Raw genomic sequence first — 17,843 nt, 5'->3', positions numbered from 1 at the left:
TTTCATATGATACATTTATTTTGTATAAAGTAAATCATATAAAAAAAATTTGAGTTAACTTACCGCGTAAAGAGATTTAAAAGTATTCTTTTGTTTCGTGGAACTTTGATTTTGTTTGTAAAGAAAAAATATTCTTTCGATAGAGAGTATAATATAGACAAGTGAATAATAGTGGCTGAATATTTTCTGGACCGTTGTAATTGCTTTATGACGTGGAAAATTAGCACTATAGTTAAAATATGCAAATAATAGCTTTTTTCGTAAGCATCAAAGATAAACAATATCAAGTTATCAACAAAAAACATACAAAAAGTAAAAAGAATCAAATATCAAGTAATCAACTCTCAGGGCCCAATCAGATATCACACCAACCACATTTTCACACCAGCACAAACGAGCAATAATTCATTGAATGATACAATAAAGAAAGATTTATTAAACGGTAGACTAATTAATAGAGGAATCCATCAATTATAACGGCCAAGAGCGACGGAGAAGTCGACTGAAACGCCAAAGAGTAGAATAGCTAAACCGGTGAAGTTAATGAGGCGTGACTCAGCGTTTGTGCTCTGACCAAGCATCGTGGCTCTCTGCGCGAGTCCTGTAAGTGCTGCGACAATACCCATATAAAGTAGAGCTCGACCACCTAAGACGTGCGACGGCATCATCCTCGTTCTTGTCCCTGATGAAGATTGTGGCGCAAGGAATGTGAACGCCCCGAGCAGCCACTATAAGATTACCACAATTTTTAATAATTTATGGTTTAGTTAACGTTATGATCCATATTCTATGAATTTAAGCTAACCTGGAGGCCGAGGAGGATGAAAGTGGTGAGACCGATCCAGGAGTGAAGAGAGACCATGTTTTTAAGGTTTAATTTATCGTGGAATCTAAAGGCGGCGCAGATTCCGACAATACCTAGAACTAATCCTATTAAGTGAAGTCCACCGTGAACCATTTTCTGTACTTGGTGCGAGGCATACGCCGTTTTGTACATCATCATCGCTGCACAATTGTTATTTTATGATTAACTCAGCATAAGTACGAATGTAACCCTTTTTTGGCAACGTGAATCATACCATTGATTACACTAAACCAAAAAAATATTAAATACTCGAACCATCCGTATACGAAATTAAATTGCATTCGCCATAAACCATAATTATACCTTCAATATTTCTTTTTGTTGTTTCTTAGGCAGTGATAAAAAATTACCTTGGCCCACGAGGAAGAGAAAACCACAGTACATGAGAAATGGATGCACCTATATATCAACCATTTCCGAACCCAAAAAAGACTAATTAGAAATATGTTAACTCAGTTAAAACATGATTAAGTATATATGCATACATACATGTACACAAAATTTAACAACAGAAACTTACATTTAAAACCTTAAGGGGATTGTCGGAGCCATACTCAATACCTTCACGGTAATGAAGAAGCCATATGAGCATTAGAATAACGGCTAAGATGCCAAAGAAATGAGCCACAAGTGTAGAAAGCGACGAGTGACGCTTAAAAGTTGTTCGATCTGCTGAGTGGTCCATTGTCTGATTTTAGTTTTGACTCAGACCACTTCTTGTGTCAAGAAGATGATGACTCCAATCAATGGTGGGAGAGAATGGAAGAGAAGAGAATGTGCTAGATTGTGTAGTACCTGCTCGGGTAAGGATGATATCTTAGAGGGTACTTTATACTATAATAATTGAGGTGTCAAAACAATCCGAAACTATATAAAACTAGAATTTTAGCAAAAAAAACCTATATAAAAATAGAAACATAAATTCGCACGTAAGTGTTTATGCCACATATATAATCTAATATACATTCCAAGACACTCTAACCAATGGCGTTGTTAAAGTTGGTCCGGCCGGTACGATTGATTTGACCACAATCCGGATAAAAGCTCAGTTAAAGCTGTGGTTTTAGATGAACAATCTTACCAGTCACACGATGCTTATTTTTCCTTGAAGGAAATAATAATATTTTAAAATTTTTAGTTCATAATTTGGTTCAAGAAAGTAACCAACAAATCAGCCAATTATACGAGAACAAAATGAAAAGATGACACATTTATTTTGCATTTTCACTATACAACAACAACTATACATACAAGTACATAAAACTGATTCGACCAGTACTGACCTACAACGCTACAATTACTATGACTGACTGACATAAAATATAACTTAATTCAGCTTTGATACTGTTTTGACTTTTGAGATTATTATTTGTTCCTAGCACTTTTTAATTAGTGTGACTATTCATGCAATATATTGGTCAACAAATGGATGAGTTGCTTACGTACAAGGGTTTGGAATATAAATGAAGGAGTTTCTATAGGGAAGACAGCTAAGGGTTTAAATCTTTTCGTAAACTTCCGTACGTTTGATTCTAATCTCATCTATCTACCTCACTTTGGCCCTACGTTCTGTTGCCTTTTTCTAAGATTGTAATCTTAATTGTTTTATGTAAGATACTGTTATTTATCTATAAGCTGTATAAAGAGAGAGCTCGGAGACGGGAAAATAGAGGTGTATTGTTTATTCTTGTGAGCTGAGAGGTGGGGAAGAATTAAAAGAGGAAAGAAACAAGGCTGGTGATCGCTTTTTGAACATAAAGAACTGCGTAATGATTAATCTTAAAGATGGATTCAAGTTTCAAGCAGGGTGATCAGGCAAGGCAAGTATCAGCAACCAAATCATTCCTAACGTTTTTCTATATGATAGTGAAAAAATGACTAAACGTCAGGCTGGCTTGGACACGCAAGAAAAAGTTAGAATTCGAGCCGAGTGTTTTCTTCTAGATTAAATTCCGAAGCAAAGTGAAAGAAAACGCCGAGCTATGATTTAATACGTTATCCACGTCCACGCTAACATTATTTTATGTGTCGACTGTCGAGTACAAGATCTGAATTATGTAAAGTTTCATTTAGCATAACGAAACTTTGAAATAGGTCTCGGTATATAAACCGAGAACCAAAAACCGTATCTAAAAACTTAAATCCAAAATCAAACCGAAATTCACAACTAACCGAACGGTTTCTAAAATTTTTAGAATTGAAAAATCAAAACCAAACCGAATAGATACCCAAATATCCGAAATACATTTTATATTCCTAAACTTATTAGTTATATTTAACTTTAGCATTACCAAGTATTCTGAAAACATTATTTATACACCAAACAACCCGAAAAATCTAGATTACCAAATATATTTTTTATCTAAAATATTTAAAATTATTCAAATTACTCTTAAGAACTGAATCACTTGAATAATTGTCAATTAAACTATTAAAATTTATCTGAATTGCCCAATTTTTGGTCTGAAAAACCAAAAATTTTGTTCTTTTCATCCGAATTATCCAAATTAACCAAATATCCGGAACTGAACCGTAACCGAATTAGAACTAAAAGTTTATCAAATATTAGCCGATTCTTATAATTGTTACCCGAACTAAACTGAAAACCAAAATAATGAAAGCGAGACCGAACTAAATTTCATAAATAATCTAACGGTTCTTATATCTCCAGAATAAAAAAAAAAAACAAAAACTGAAATAACCAAACCGGATCCGAACTGAAAGCCGAACGCCCAGGTTTGAAACAACCCAAACGTAAATGTGGAATCTTGTAAGCCCATATGTTGATCTATATAATGTGTCATAAGACCCATTTGATAAAAAATAACATCATGCGGAATCTCGATTTCGTTACAACTACACTAAATATTGTTGGGAAATTAGGTGACATGTCCATAGCACAAAGAAAATTAAGTTTATAACCATTACTTCTTTGTGGCTATGATACGTTATATATTATGGTGATGTTTGACAAAAAGACCCTTGTTTGCGCGTAAAAAGGGAACCATGATTTTGTCTTTACACAGTAAATGAATCATCATCTTCACTTCTCACCCTTTTGCAAGATCGATGTATACCATGTTTGTTGGTGAATGTGAAGTTGTATTTTCCTGATATTTTTAGCATATATAATTTTGTTGTCATGCATATAGATGTATGCATGCACAGTTAACAGATGTTAGTTAGAAGATGTAGGTGTAAGCTTGAGTGGGTTTGATGGTTTTGAAAGCTCAGGCTATACTATGTGTGGAATGTTTGTAGTATAGTCAAAGAACTGTATTGTGCCTGCAAATATATACTTGGAATTGTATGGTGTATGCGCTAAACCATGTTGGTAGATTATTGTAAAGTAGTTGTGTTGCAATTGTTCTTTTGCATAATCCCAATAACATACTGAAGGAGTTAGGGTTGCCCGAGCGTTTGTATCAAATAGAGTTCAAACATACTGAACGGAAAAGAACCAACAATTACTTCAATTTGTGATGGATAAAAACATTAAAGTAGCTCTTTCAGATGCTCAGGAGGAGCAATAACTCTATTTGCTATGGTTCAATAACTCTTATTACATACACTGAATTCCTTTGAACGTGGAGGTCTATGGTTTTTAACGATCTGTCCATACTACACTGAATATAGTATTGTCTCATTTCCGGTACGATTGATTTGACCACAATCCGGATAAAAGCTCAGTTAAAGCTGTGGTTTTAGATGAACAATCTTACCAGTCACACGATGCTTATTTTTCCTTGAAGGAAATAATAATATTTTAAAATTTTTAGTTCATAATTTGGTTCAAGAAAGTAACCAACAAATCAGCCAATTATACGAGAACAAAATGAAAAGATGACACATTTATTTTGCATTTTCACTATACAACAACAACTATACATACAAGTACATAAAACTGATTCGACCAGTACTGACCTACAACGCTACAATTACTATGACTGACTGACATAAAATATAACTTAATTCAGCTTTGATACTGTTTTGACTTTTGAGATTATTATTTGTTCCTAGCACTTTTTAATTAGTGTGACTATTCATGCAATATATTGGTCAACAAATGGATGAGTTGCTTACGTACAAGGGTTTGGAATATAAATGAAGGAGTTTCTATAGGGAAGACAGCTAAGGGTTTAAATCTTTTCGTAAACTTTCGTACGTTTGATTCTAATCTCATCTATCTACCTCACTTTGGCCCTACGTTCTGTTGCCTTTTTCTAAGATTGTAATCTTAATTGTTTTATGTAAGATACTGTTATTTATCTATAAGCTGTATAAAGAGAGAGCTCGGAGACGGGAAAATAGAGGTGTATTGTTTATTCTTGTGAGCTGAGAGGTGGGGAAGAATTAAAAGAGGAAAGAAACAAGGCTGGTGATCGCTTTTTGAACATAAAGAACTGCGTAATGATTAATCTTAAAGATAGTGAAAAAATGACTAAACGTCAGGCTGGCTTGGACACGCAAGAAAAAGTTAGAATTCGAGCCGAGTGTTTTCTTCTAGATTAAATTCCGAAGCAAAGTGAAAGAAAACGCCGAGCTATGATTTAATACGTTATCCACGTCCACGCTAACATTATTTTATGTGTCGACTGTCGAGTACAAGATCTGAATTATGTAAAGTTTCATTTAGCATAACGAAACTTTGAAATAGGTCTCGGTATATAAACCGAGAACCAAAAACCGTATCTAAAACCTTAAATCCAAAATCAAACCGAAATTCACAACTAACCGAACGGTTTCTAAAATTTTTAGAATTGAAAAATCAAAACCAAACCGAATAGATACCCAAATATCCGAAATACATTTTATATTCCTAAACTTATTAGTTATATTTAACTTTAGCATTACCAAGTATTCTGAAAACATTATTTATACACCAAACAACCCGAAAAATCTAGATTACCAAATATATTTTTTTATCTAAAATATTTAAAATTATTCAAATTACTCTTAAGAACTGAATCACTTGAATAATTGTCAATTAAACTATTAAAATTTATCTGAATTGCCCAATTTTTGGTCTGAAAAACCAAAAATTTTGTTCTTTTCATCCGAATTATCCAAATTAACCAAATATCCGGAACTGAACCGTAACCGAATTAGAACTAAAAGTTTATCAAATATTAGCCGATTCTTATAATTGTTACCCGAACTAAACTGAAAACCAAAATAATGAAAGCGAGACCGAACTAAATTTCATAAATAATCTAACGGTTCTTATATCTCCAGAATAAAAAAAAAAAACAAAAACTGAAATAACCAAACCGGATCCGAACTGAAAGCCGAACGCCCAGGTTTGAAACAACCCAAACGTAAATGTGGAATCTTGTAAGCCCATATGTTGATCTATATAATGTGTCATAAGACCCATTTGATAAAAAATAACATCATGCGGAATCTCGATTTCGTTACAACTACACTAAATATTGTTGGGAAATTAGGTGACATGTCCATAGCACAAAGAAAATTAAGTTTATAACCATTACTTCTTTGTGGCTATGATACGTTATATATTATGGTGATGTTTGACAAAAAGACCCTTGTTTGCGCGTAAAAAGGGAACCATGATTTTGTCTTTACACAGTAAATGAATCATCATCTTCACTTCTCACCCTTTTGCAAGATCGATGTATACCATGTTTGTTGGTGAATGTGAAGTTGTATTTTCCTGATATTTTTAGCATATATAATTTTGTTGTCATGCATATAGATGTATGCATGCACAGTTAACAGATGTTAGTTAGAAGATGTAGGTGTAAGCTTGAGTGGGTTTGATGGTTTTGAAAGCTCAGGCTATACTATGTGTGGAATGTTTGTAGTATAGTCAAAGAACTGTATTGTGCCTGCAAATATATACTTGGAATTGTATGGTGTATGCGCTAAACCATGTTGGTAGATTATTGTAAAGTAGTTGTGTTGCAATTGTTCTTTTGCATAATCCCAATAACATACTGAAGGAGTTAGGGTTGCCCGAGCGTTTGTATCAAATAGAGTTCAAACATACTGAACGGAAAAGAACCAACAATTACTTCAATTTGTGATGGATAAAAACATTAAAGTAGCTCTTTCAGATGCTCAGGAGGAGCAATAACTCTATTTGCTATGGTTCAATAACTCTTATTACATACACTGAATTCCTTTGAACGTGGAGGTCTATGGTTTTTAACGATCTGTCCATACTACACTGAATATAGTATTGTCTCATTTCCGTGTATTCCACCAACATAAATGCTGACATATATGTTGTGGTGCCTCCCGCGGCCACCATATTTCTAGTTTCGTTGCACATGTAACTTATGTTTGTTATGCTTCCTTTTGAACCCAACCTTATGCATTTTCCTTTTGTACCATATTTTCCTTTTAACTTCACCAATTATACCATATTTTCCTTTTGAAATCAGTGTAGAACTTGTATCAAACTGTACGTTACTATACTATACAACATATAGTATAGTCTGAAACAGCAACCATGTGTTTTTGCTTCCAGAGCCATCTCACGCGCACGCGCTAGGAGGGAGAAAACGGGAAAAATTAGGCTTTAGTTGTCACATCCATCATACGTTACTGTAGCATGGACATATTCTTAATTCTTTGTCTCTTATGAATATTCAGCAAAATCACCCAATATTGTTCTTTTTACTTTTTAAAAGAACTGTAACAACTTGCGTAATTATCGACAATGAATTAGCACAAGAATTTTCATAGAAAAGAACTAAATAGAATTGAGACAGATCTGAGGTGTGATCTACGGATCACCTTGCCTAATGCCTTGTTCCGGTCTTATAAATCCATGGGAATTTCTATTCAACAGTACCGAGAAAGACACAATCAACACACAAGCCATGATCCAACGAATCCATACTCTGTCAAACCCCATCTTTTCCATAAGAACTTCTAAGAAATTTCAGTCAACCCGATCACATGCTTTGGACATATCGTTTTTAATGGCCATACATTCCTCAGATACCTTCTGGTTAGTGCGCAAACCATGAAACATCTCGTGTGCGATTATAATTTTGTCCGATATCAGACGACCATAAACGAAAGCTCCCTGTGTATCTGATATAATCTTAGGAAAGATGACTTTGAGGCGGTTGCACAAAATTTTAGAGATAATCTTATACTGAACATAACATAAACTTATAGGTCTCATCTCTATCATGCGCGAAGGATTCAAGATCTTAGGAAGAAGACTTAGCGGAGTGTGGTTCCAGCCATCAAGAAGGATCGAAGTTGCAAAGAAATTCTGAATTTTCAGTGTTAACCGAGGGCCAACAATGTGCCAAAACTCTTGGTAGAACATTCCAGTAAGACCATTTTCACCTGGAGCACTGCTACCTTTTACCGTAATAGCTGCGCGTTTTATCTCTTCAGCAGTAACCGATGCAGTGAGGTGTAAGTTCATCTCTGGTGTAACCCTACTATTTGATATTGTTTTGACTTTTGAGATTATTATTTGCTCCTAGCACTTTTTAAAATAGTGTGACTATTCATGCAATATATTGGTCAACAAATGGATGAGTTGCTTATGTACAAGGATTTGGAATATAAGTGAAGGAGTTGCCTTTTTCTAAGATTGCAATCTTAATTATTTTGTGTAAGATATTATTTATATATAAGCTGTTTTGAAAGCTCATGTTTGAAACAACCCGTGGACTCTATTAACATATTACAATAAAAAAGCAAAACCCCTATAAATTATCTTGTAAGCCCATATGTTAGATCTATATACTGGGTCATAAGGCCTATTTGATAAAATAGCATCATTTAAAAGATGCGGAATCTCGATTTTGTTCCAGTTACCCTAAATATTGTTCATTTTACTTTTCAAAAGAACTTGCGTAATCAACGAAAAGGAATTAACACAAGAATTTCATGGAAAAGAAAAAAAAATGAGAATTGAGAAACAACAGATCTGAGGTGTGATCTATCTTATAAGCCACCGTTTTAGACTCTTGAAAACGGATGATGCGTCTTAACTAAGCCAACACTTTCCTCCTAAAAACCCTAGATCTCTCTCCTCTTTTCTCTCTCGTCTTGCCTTTAAGGAAGCTTCCCTTTAATCTATACATACATCACTTAACTCTTTCCTTTATTCAATCAGCGTCACCTTGAAGACGTGCTTACGCGTTTCCCCCTCAGATCTATACTGCTCCACTCTCTTCATTAAAACCTTCACATTCTTCGTGGATTCTTTTGTGAGTTTTCAATTTTCATTTCATCCGAAAAAATTCATCTACTTTCCTTCTGGGTTTTGTTTGAAATTACATTCAATTCGAGTTTTTTTTTTTTAATTTTGATTCTGCAGATCTGTTCAAAGGTCTTGTCTGATATCAAGACAGAACACAAACACAAAAAACACTTTTTTTTTGTTCTGTTACTCGAGATCGTTGCTTCTTTTTCTTCCCTTTATTGTTGCCACCACCAATGGCAATGCCACCTGGAAACGTTGCTCCTCCGTCTGATAAACTCCAGTTTACACCACCCATCGCCGTCGCCGGAAGCTGGATCCCCGACGAGAGAGACGTGTATATCTCGTGGATGCGCGGGGAGTTCGCCGCGGCTAACGCCATCATCGACACGCTCTGCCAACATCTGCAAGCAATCGGGGATCAAAGCCAATACGACGCCGTCATCTCAGCCATCCAACACCGTCAGTCAAGCTGGTCTCAAGCTATCTATATGCAGCCTTATTACACGATTGCTGATATTTACAAGGCTCTTCAGCACGCTGCTTGGCGGTGGAAACTGAAAACGCCTCAACAACAACAACAACAGCCTCAAAGGCATTACAATGCTGCTGATCAGAATTTGAAGTTTGGAGGAAAGAGATCAGGTTATGGATTTAACAAGCATCATCATGGTGGTGGTGGTGGTTACAGAGGAGCTGAATCTTTGGCGAGAAACGGGCATCACTTGAATTCAGATTCCCACAACGTTGAAGCTAAGCTAGCAAGTGATGTTAAGGGGTTGTCTATTGCTGAGGAGAAGAGAGGTAACGAAATAGTATTTTTTGGCTTGCTTGTTTGCTTGTAATAAAAGTTAACTACTTGGCTGCTAAATCTTGTTTAAGATAGGTGCAATGTGTACTGTAGTCTCTAGACTATTTTGTTGGTTTATATGTAAGTGGGGATGTAATGTACATCTATATCTGTTTGTGGGACAGATGGTAGCGAGAAACCAAAGAGTGATCGTAAAGATCTGGAAGAATCTGAGTCTGCTGGTGGTGAAACTCAAGCGGAGATAGTGAACCATGATTCTAAAGGTACTTTGGAAAACATGTTTCTTTGATATTTCACCTGATGTGTTAGACTTTCTTGATTCTGTGTTGTTTTTTTCTTTCAGATAACAATCTCTGTTCTGAGGAAAAGCAGGACGAGAAAGATAAAGAGTGTACTGCAAGCATGGCTAAGACTTTTGTTGTTGAAGAGATGTATGAAGCGAAAGTGGTGAGTTGATCTTCTTTAATTTCTACTTATAAATTTAAACCTACAACACTAAAAATCTGATTTTTTTTTTTTCCTTATGTGTAGGTTAATGTCGTGGAAGGACTGAGGCTATATGAGAATATGGTTGACGCAAAGGAAGTTTCTCAACTCGTTTCTCTTGTAAACAATCTGAGAACCGCTGGAAGAAGAGGTCAACTTCAAAGTAAGAATCCTTTTTTTCTTCTTGTTATTATTAAGTCATGTCTTAAAACCGCTGTTTCATGGCAAAACAGCTGAGGCCTATGTGGGTTATAAACGTCCCAATAGAGGACATGGACGCGAGATGATCCAACTCGGTCTCCCCATAGCTGATACCATGCCTGATGATGAGAGTATCAAAGGCAAGTTCTTTGAAAAATGTTACTTTACTTTATAAGTTTCTGTATATTGGTTAACATTAAGCTATGAGTTTTAAGCAGGTCGAAGAATAGAGCCAATCCCGTCGTTTCTTTCGGACATCATTGAACGTCTGGTCACAAAACAAATCATACCTGTGAAACCAGACGCATGCATCATCGACTTCTTCAACGAGGTAAATTAGTTTAGTGTTCTTAACTAATTAATCTGTTTCTTTAACTAAGTAAAAGTCTTCTTTTGGAACTATAATAGGGAGATCACTCGCAGCCGCATATGTTAGCTCCATGGTTTGGAAGACCAGTTGGGATCTTGTCCTTGTCGGAATGTGATTTCACATTTGGCAGAGTCATTGTCTCTGATCATCCCGGTGACTACAAGGGCTCTCTCAAGCTTTCTCTCACTCCCGGGTAAGCGTTTCTCATCTTTCTCTCAAACACCTGAGATCATCATTCAAGTCAGTTAATCATCACATTGATGGTTTTGAACAGATCGGTTCTTCTGGTGGAAGGCAAATCAGCAGATCTTGCTAAGTTTGCAATTCACTCAATCCCAAAGCAGCGGATTCTCATCACCTTCACCAAATCTCAGCCTAGAAACTCCATAACCGGTTCTAACTGGGCTCCACCACCTAGCAGATCTCCACCGAATCAACACCACAACCGTCACCCAACCGCCCCACCTAAACATTATCCTGTCATCCCGACCACTGGTGTCTTCCCACCAAACGGAGCTGTTCAACCGATTTTCATAGCCCCTTCTCCTCCTCTTCCCCCTCAAATGCCTTTCCCAGGCGGTGTCCTTCCCGGGGCAACGGTCTGGCCTCATCCACGACATCAGCCACCACCACAGCCTAGACTGCCTGTTCCTGGCACCGGTGTGTTTCTCCCACCCGGTTCAGCACAAGAACAGGTGTTAAAAGGCTCCACGGAGAAATCCAACGGAAGCAACGCAGCAGAAGGAAAGTTGGAAATGAAGACTAAAGAAGAAGAAGCTGACAATAGCGGTAGCGGTGACGGTAAACAAAGCAATTAGCTAAAAGAAGAGAAGATACATAGAGAGACATCTTGGGAGATGAAATCTTGAACCTGCAGTTTGTAGAAACTGTGAACAGAGCGGCAAGAGTTCCACCAAACCCTGTCCTTTTTGCCACTTCAGACATTGTTTTTAGGAGAGAGACTAGCAAAATGTTACCACGTTTTGGCGTTTTATACTCTCTATAATCATTTTTATCTATCAATTTCCATTAAAATTATAATTATCTCCCTCGTGTCGCTTACACTTGACTAAAATATACATATACTAGAGAATTAAATCGTATCATAACCTATATAATTCTGTAACTATATGTATTTGGTTGAAACCGAAAAGAATGGAATGTGAAAGATAATACAAATTTAGAAAAACCAACAAAATAGAAGAATTCCCCTAGAAAAAACAAAAATGAGATTTCTTATTTTAGCTTATCCTTTATCTAATTTGTTTTAAAAACAAGCGAATACTTTTTTTTATTGGTTTTAAAAACCAGCAAATATTTCGAACTTATAAAGACTAAAAGAAAAAAGAAAAGTTTTAAAAAACCAAAAGCGAGGGAGATGAATATATGGAAACGAGCTTCCGTAGCTCTCAAGGACGGAACTAGCCTCATCGCGGCGGACGACCTCCTCAAGGCAGCCGTCGTCAAAGCCACAAACCACGACGAGTACTCCATCGATCCAGAGAACGCTCTCTTCATCTACCGCCAAGTCCGCGCCACCCCGGCCAGCCTCAAGCCTCTCATCAGCGCCATCTCCTCCCGCGTCACGCGCACGCGTAGCTGGGTGGTGGCGCTGAAAGGCTTGATGCTGATGCACGGCTTCTTCCTCTCCAAAACTACCGCCGCGGAGTCGATCGGACGGTTACCGTTCGATCTCTCCGCGTTCGGTAGAGAAGGAAACTCGCGCACTACCAGCAGCAGATCCGGCGGGTTCAACCTCTTCGTGCGCGCGTACTTCGCGTTCCTCGACAGGCGCTCGATCCTCTTCCACGACGGGAACCGTCACCGGTACGACGAGGAGTCGTCGGTTATGATAAGGCTCGTGATCATACGTAAGATGCAAGTTATCATCGATTCGTTGATTCGGATCAAACCTATCGGGGAGAGCGTGAGGATACCTGTGATCAACGAGGCGATGGAGAACGTGATCAGCGAGATTCTGGAGATCTACGGTTGGATCTGTCGCCGGATCGCGGAGGTGTTGCCGAATGTTAACTCGAAGTCGGGGAAACGGCAGGCTGACGTGGCGTTGAAGATTGTGGCGAAGTCGATGACGCAGGGGGAGGAGCTTGTGAAGTATTTCGTGTTCTGCAGAGATCTTGGAGTGGCGAATGCTCAGGAGATTCCGAATTTCGTGAGGATTCCGGTGGATGATGTGATTCATCTGCATGAGATCGTGTGGACGGATAAAGAAGAGGAGCAAGGGGGAGAGGAGGAGACGGATGAGGGTGAGAATGGTGAGGAGAGGACGAAGGGTTTAGAAGAAGGAGAAGAGGAGGAGGAGATGGAGCGTGAACTGATTCCTGAGATTGATGATTTGATTAAACTTGATGATGATGAAGCCAAGGAGGATGACGAGCCCTCAACTGCTCCTCCGGTAGTTAATGTTCCTGACTTAATTAGCCTCTAATTATGTTTATATTCTCTGTGTTAATTAACTTGGACTGGTTATTATATTTGTTTATATGGTCCAAAAACTATAATTAATTTCATGATTCTACGATAATATAATGTTGTTGAACACGCATTGATTTTTTCAGTTTTTTTTACAAATCAAATATATTGACGACAAAAACAATTTTATTACAACCACTAATTCAAATATAGATAATTCCAATAAAACAGTGGAGAATAACCAAACTTTCTTAAAGAAATCACAAATTAATATTTTTTGTTTGAATAAATGTAACCAACGTCAATATCAATATAGGAAAATTTAATTCAATGTATTGCTGATAATCTGAGAAATAGAAAGATTTAATTAAAAGAATATCTGTTACAACTTACAAGTCAGTGAAATGTTTATAACGATAACAAAAGGAGGGAAAAATCAAACTTCATTTTCTTAGTCACCTTCTTCCCTCAGACAAACAAACAAACAAACAGACTCCAGCAAATGGTTGTTACCTGAAACCAGAATCAAACTCAGATTGCAGACAGAACTCAACAGGTCACGGACATCAGATTTGTTCTAGCATATACACGATCATTGACAGTCCCGGAAGAGATCTCTCCTTTTTTCCTTCTTTTTACTAATTAACAAGAAGAAAGAAACTAAATCATCTGATCGTGACAAACTTGTTAGTCCCATGTCTAGCCCAATGGCTCTTAAGATCAATCGGATTCCCAAAGTTAAACCCATCAGACGCAAGTTTCTCAAGCACCTTCTTAAACGCGCCTTGGCTCATCTTCCTCCCCGAGATCCTCGCTCCACGACGTTTAGTACTCATCGGTAACGGATGCATCGATATGTTTGTGGTGCAACACGCAGATTGCCAACCTCCACAGCCCCAACGGTAACACTGCTGAGGAGCTCCAGTGCAAGTGCAGACCGGTACAGGTAGACCCGAAATGTCCATGTTCACTCCGTTAATAACGAAGTCTACACTTTTCTTAGCCGGTTTCGCTTTAATGCTCTTGTCACTCTCCTCCTTCGGTTTCCGAGGCTTCTTAGCCTTAGTTGTGGCGCCAGGTTTAGTATTAGGCTTTCTCTTCTTATTGGTCTGAACAATCTCTTCTACTTGTTCGTGTGTACCTGGGTATTCATCGGTGGTTTGATGATGACGCATCGACGGGGCTGATGAAGTTTCGGGAAGGATGTTTCCGTAATTAGGAGTTGTTGTTACAGGCAACATGTTGAAGAACTTATCCTTGTGTTGGTTAATCCAATTGTAGCTCATGTTGATAGGAGGCTCAGGGTGGTGGTGGTACGGTCCGTTTTGGCCGATCATTAGATTCGGGTCACGACCGGTTAAAAACGGTTTAGTGTTCCGATCAATGCTTGGCATTAGCTGCAAACCGAGATTACCTTTGAATGTAGCAGCTGCTGGTTCGTAGTAACCCCAGTTGCGAAACCCATCATCATCCATTTCAAAGATCTACAAAAATTGTCATTACAAAAACCCCAAAGATATTAAAAACAATTTCAGACAATCAGAGATTTTCAGACAAGACTGTTAATCTATGTTCGAATGCAAAATTCGAATTAGCCAAACTCGTAATATTTTTTTTTATATTCACGGACAATGCAAATCATTAGAGTTGCATAGATAAACAACAGATCAGATCTTGGAGATGACCAGAAAACAAAATTAGAGTGTGTAAATCATGAGATTCACATATGAAATTCCGACAGCTTTTTGACATTTATTCCAGGAAACAAGCATGCATATGCAATAGAGCTTCTAGATCTGGAGAAACCAGAGCTAGATCTATGGAAGCTGGGCATGGATCGAGTAATTTCCCCAGCTGAATTCTAAGAAACCGTAATATATATGGTTCGATGGAGAGAGGTCTGAAAAAAAAAGGCGTAGGTACAGTACACAAAAAGGTCCAATTGTAAATTTTCAAAGGCGAGGAAAAGAGAGAGAGAGAGAGATGGAAATCGATTAGGAGAGAGAAAACTTACATGAGGATTGGGTTAAACGAACGGGGCTCTTTTAGGGAATTTTTTGCCTTGCTGAAGAGAGAGGAGAGAGAATTCTGAGAGAGATTGAGGAAAGAGAAGGAAGAGAGAGAAATATTTTATGAAAGAAGATAAGAAAGAAAGAGAGAGGAGAGAGATCTGAAGAAAGGGAAAGATATTAAAAAAAAATTGAGTGGAACAGAGACAGCCCTAAAAATGAAAACAATTTTCTAATTTAAAATAAATAAATAGCCTTATTCTAAACTAAATAAATATCTAAAATGGCTTTTCCCATGCCATGAAGAAGACTATTTTCTAATGCTTGGTCAGTGTACATACAAAAAGATTAAAGCCATTTGTGAAAAAGACAAACCAAAGCCCACACTTCAAATCTTTGTTTGACTTCTTTTCAAAACGTATTTTAAAGGCAACAACGAGATTGTTCTTGAAAAAGGAAGAGGAGATTAGAAATTCATTTGAATGAAACATATTCTTACTAAAATCTTCTTGTTCATTAAACTCTGAATGTTACCATATGGATCGTGGATGTAACTAGGACATGTTATTAAAGACAATATATTAAAAAAATACATTTCCAAATCCATTTGTGTAGTTTTGGCAACATATAAAATTGTATGTTCAGTGTAGTTTCATCTGTTACAATCTCATATTTTTATACATATTGCTTGTAGTCAGAGATTGTCCCTCAAAACAATCCATCTCTAAACAATTAACTTCAATTCGTCACTAATCTCCAAAGATATCAAATCAGGTTCAAATAAATACATTGCAAAATGTATCATTCACTACACTACCTTATAAATCGTTGATAGATCCTGGGCTGCTGCTGCTCATCATCTTAGGACTCTTTCTCTTCTTGGACTTGCTTCTCTCTGCAGAACACTGTAGATAGCCACTACCACTACTACATTGCTTCAACAGCTTTCGGTTCTCTTCATCTAGCTCCCTGTTTTGCTCGCACACAATCTCAACTTCATGCTCCGCTTTCGCGAGATTCAAGATGAGGCATTCTTTCTCCTTTTCAATCCTCTTCACCATCGAAACCAAAGACACAGCCTTTCGCGTCGACGGCTTCAACTCCTCCCATCTGCTCAACAAAGACTGGTCTTGAATGTTCGCCTCCAAGAACACACGCCCGAACTTAATCTCCTCTTCGCTAACAAACGATGCCAAAACTGAATCAACCAAACGTTCCTCTTCTTCTAACTTCTTCTCAGATTCCACTTTACTCTTCTTCATTACATCGGACATCGTTCTCACTTGTTCCTCTAATTCCCGAACCTTAGATTCACTTTCTCTCGCCCTCTCGTCCGATTCGTTCCCGAAATCCATCAAAGCTTCACGGTCTTGATGGTAAAGAAAGCACTCTCTTTCCCATTTCTTACACTGCTTCACCAAATCCTCGCACTCGCCGCTCAGTTTCCGATTCTCTTCGACGAATTTCTTGACGGCCTGCGCGTTGATGCTCGATTCCGATCTCGCGAGTTCGATTACTTGTTCTTTCTCCTTCAACCTGGAGACTAGAGACGAGTACTGTTCGCGAAGACGACGCTGAGACTCTTGAGCCGCGGAGAGTTTGTTCTGGAGAGCGTCGATGGAGATCGGGATCCCTAAAGAGTGGTCGATCGTGTCCTTGATGTAGTCGTCGACGTCTCGCGGAAGATCCATTGTCGCTTGATCCAAAAGATATCTCGAGAAATCGCACACAGAGTTAGTTCGCCGAAGGATTCTAGGGTTCCTAAAGGAGGATCTGTAAATTCAAAATTGAAGAGGTTCTGTTTGCGAATCTATTTACTCGAAGAACCTTTTACTATTGGGCCGAAATTAAGTTTATTATTGGGCCAAAATTAAAAGCGCATACAGTTTTATTTCAATTTAAATAAGTTAATGACATTTGTTATTAGATTTTACTACTGGCAAATTTGGTAACTCTTTCATCAAAACTTTCAATTAGTAATTGTATAGAGAGAGAGAGAGAGAGAGAGAGAGACTCACCTAAAGTTAAGTCTCTAGAAGAGATGCTTTTCTCAGACAATAATCAGACATTTGTCTTTGTGTTTTCTCTCTTTTTTCTAACAACCAACCTTTCTGTCTTCTTTGTTCTAGCAAAATTCTTGAGGCAAAAGAAGGAAGATAGACTTCTTCTTACTCGCATTTGATCGACCGGTAAATGTGACGAACAAAGAGAAGTGCTGCGCGGAAGCCAGCAGGCAATTAAAAGAATCTGTAGCAAATGCAAACCACGTATCCGAAAAAGAACGAGGTTTGCATAAAACCTGACATGTCAGATCGTGCGTAGTAATAGTATAAGCAGTACGCGTAGATAAACAAACCAGTCGATCCACCACATAGGAATGATCTGCAAAATCGTTATTCAATAGCATCAGTCTCAGGTTATATTAATAAAGATAGAGACAAATAGACATAGTTTTAACGAACCTTCACCAC

The 17,843-nt window shown here is 37.6% G+C and overlaps 5 protein-coding genes across 7 annotated transcripts; 2 read left to right on the top strand and 3 right to left on the bottom strand.

Moving 5' to 3' along the window:
- Positions 1–232: 232 nt before the first annotated feature.
- On the bottom strand, positions 233–2,217 carry LOC103872268 (probable transmembrane ascorbate ferrireductase 3). Its single transcript, XM_009150608.3, has 4 exons — positions 1,386–2,217; positions 1,216–1,264; positions 806–1,005; positions 233–728 (listed from the first exon to the last, which is right to left on the bottom strand). Exons 1-4 carry the CDS (start codon positions 1,548–1,550, stop codon positions 468–470), a joined length of 675 nt encoding a protein of 224 aa, XP_009148856.1. The 5' UTR covers positions 1,551–2,217; the 3' UTR covers positions 233–467.
- Positions 2,218–8,699: 6,482 nt separating this feature from the next.
- On the top strand, positions 8,700–11,978 carry LOC103872267 (RNA demethylase ALKBH10B). 2 transcript variants are annotated; one of them, XM_033274198.1, is made up of 9 exons: positions 8,700–9,069; positions 9,180–9,866; positions 10,038–10,136; positions 10,217–10,320; positions 10,405–10,522; positions 10,593–10,700; positions 10,779–10,891; positions 10,969–11,123; positions 11,205–11,978. In XM_033274198.1, exons 2-9 carry the CDS (start codon positions 9,299–9,301, stop codon positions 11,746–11,748), a joined length of 1,809 nt encoding a protein of 602 aa, XP_033130089.1. In that variant the 5' UTR covers positions 8,700–9,069; positions 9,180–9,298; the 3' UTR covers positions 11,749–11,978. The 2 variants fall into 2 exon arrangements, with proteins under 2 accessions (XP_033130089.1, XP_033130090.1); XM_033274199.1 differs by having other exon boundaries at positions 8,700–9,866.
- A 240-nt stretch (positions 11,979–12,218) lies between these two features.
- On the top strand, positions 12,219–13,783 carry LOC103872266 (putative clathrin assembly protein At1g14686). The gene has a single exon (XM_009150606.3). It carries the CDS (start codon positions 12,309–12,311, stop codon positions 13,377–13,379), a length of 1,071 nt encoding a protein of 356 aa, XP_009148854.1. The 5' UTR covers positions 12,219–12,308; the 3' UTR covers positions 13,380–13,783.
- On the bottom strand, positions 13,711–15,600 carry LOC103872265 (protein BASIC PENTACYSTEINE2). Of its 2 annotated transcripts, none has more exons than XM_009150604.3 (2): positions 15,378–15,600; positions 13,711–14,847 (listed from the first exon to the last, which is right to left on the bottom strand). In XM_009150604.3, the coding sequence occupies exon 2, from the start codon at positions 14,836–14,838 to the stop codon at positions 14,029–14,031; it is 810 nt and encodes a 269-aa protein (XP_009148852.1). In that variant the 5' UTR covers positions 14,839–14,847; positions 15,378–15,600; the 3' UTR covers positions 13,711–14,028. The 2 variants fall into 2 exon arrangements, with proteins under 2 accessions (XP_009148852.1, XP_009148851.1); XM_009150603.3 differs by lacking the exon at positions 15,378–15,600 and adding an exon at positions 15,122–15,363.
- Positions 15,601–15,956: 356 nt separating this feature from the next.
- LOC103872264 (girdin) lies at positions 15,957–17,291 on the bottom strand. The gene has a single exon (XM_018652619.2). It carries the CDS (start codon positions 17,061–17,063, stop codon positions 16,191–16,193), a length of 873 nt encoding a protein of 290 aa, XP_018508135.1. The 5' UTR covers positions 17,064–17,291; the 3' UTR covers positions 15,957–16,190.
- Positions 17,292–17,843: the final 552 nt, after the last annotated feature.

Source organism: Brassica rapa, chromosome A06, assembly GCF_000309985.2.
Source record: "Brassica rapa cultivar Chiifu-401-42 chromosome A06, CAAS_Brap_v3.01, whole genome shotgun sequence".
In the NCBI taxonomy this organism is placed as follows: domain Eukaryota; kingdom Viridiplantae; phylum Streptophyta; class Magnoliopsida; order Brassicales; family Brassicaceae; genus Brassica; species Brassica rapa.
Note: the sequence above shows the minus strand (reverse complement) of the source record. Positions and strands in the feature narration are given on the sequence as shown.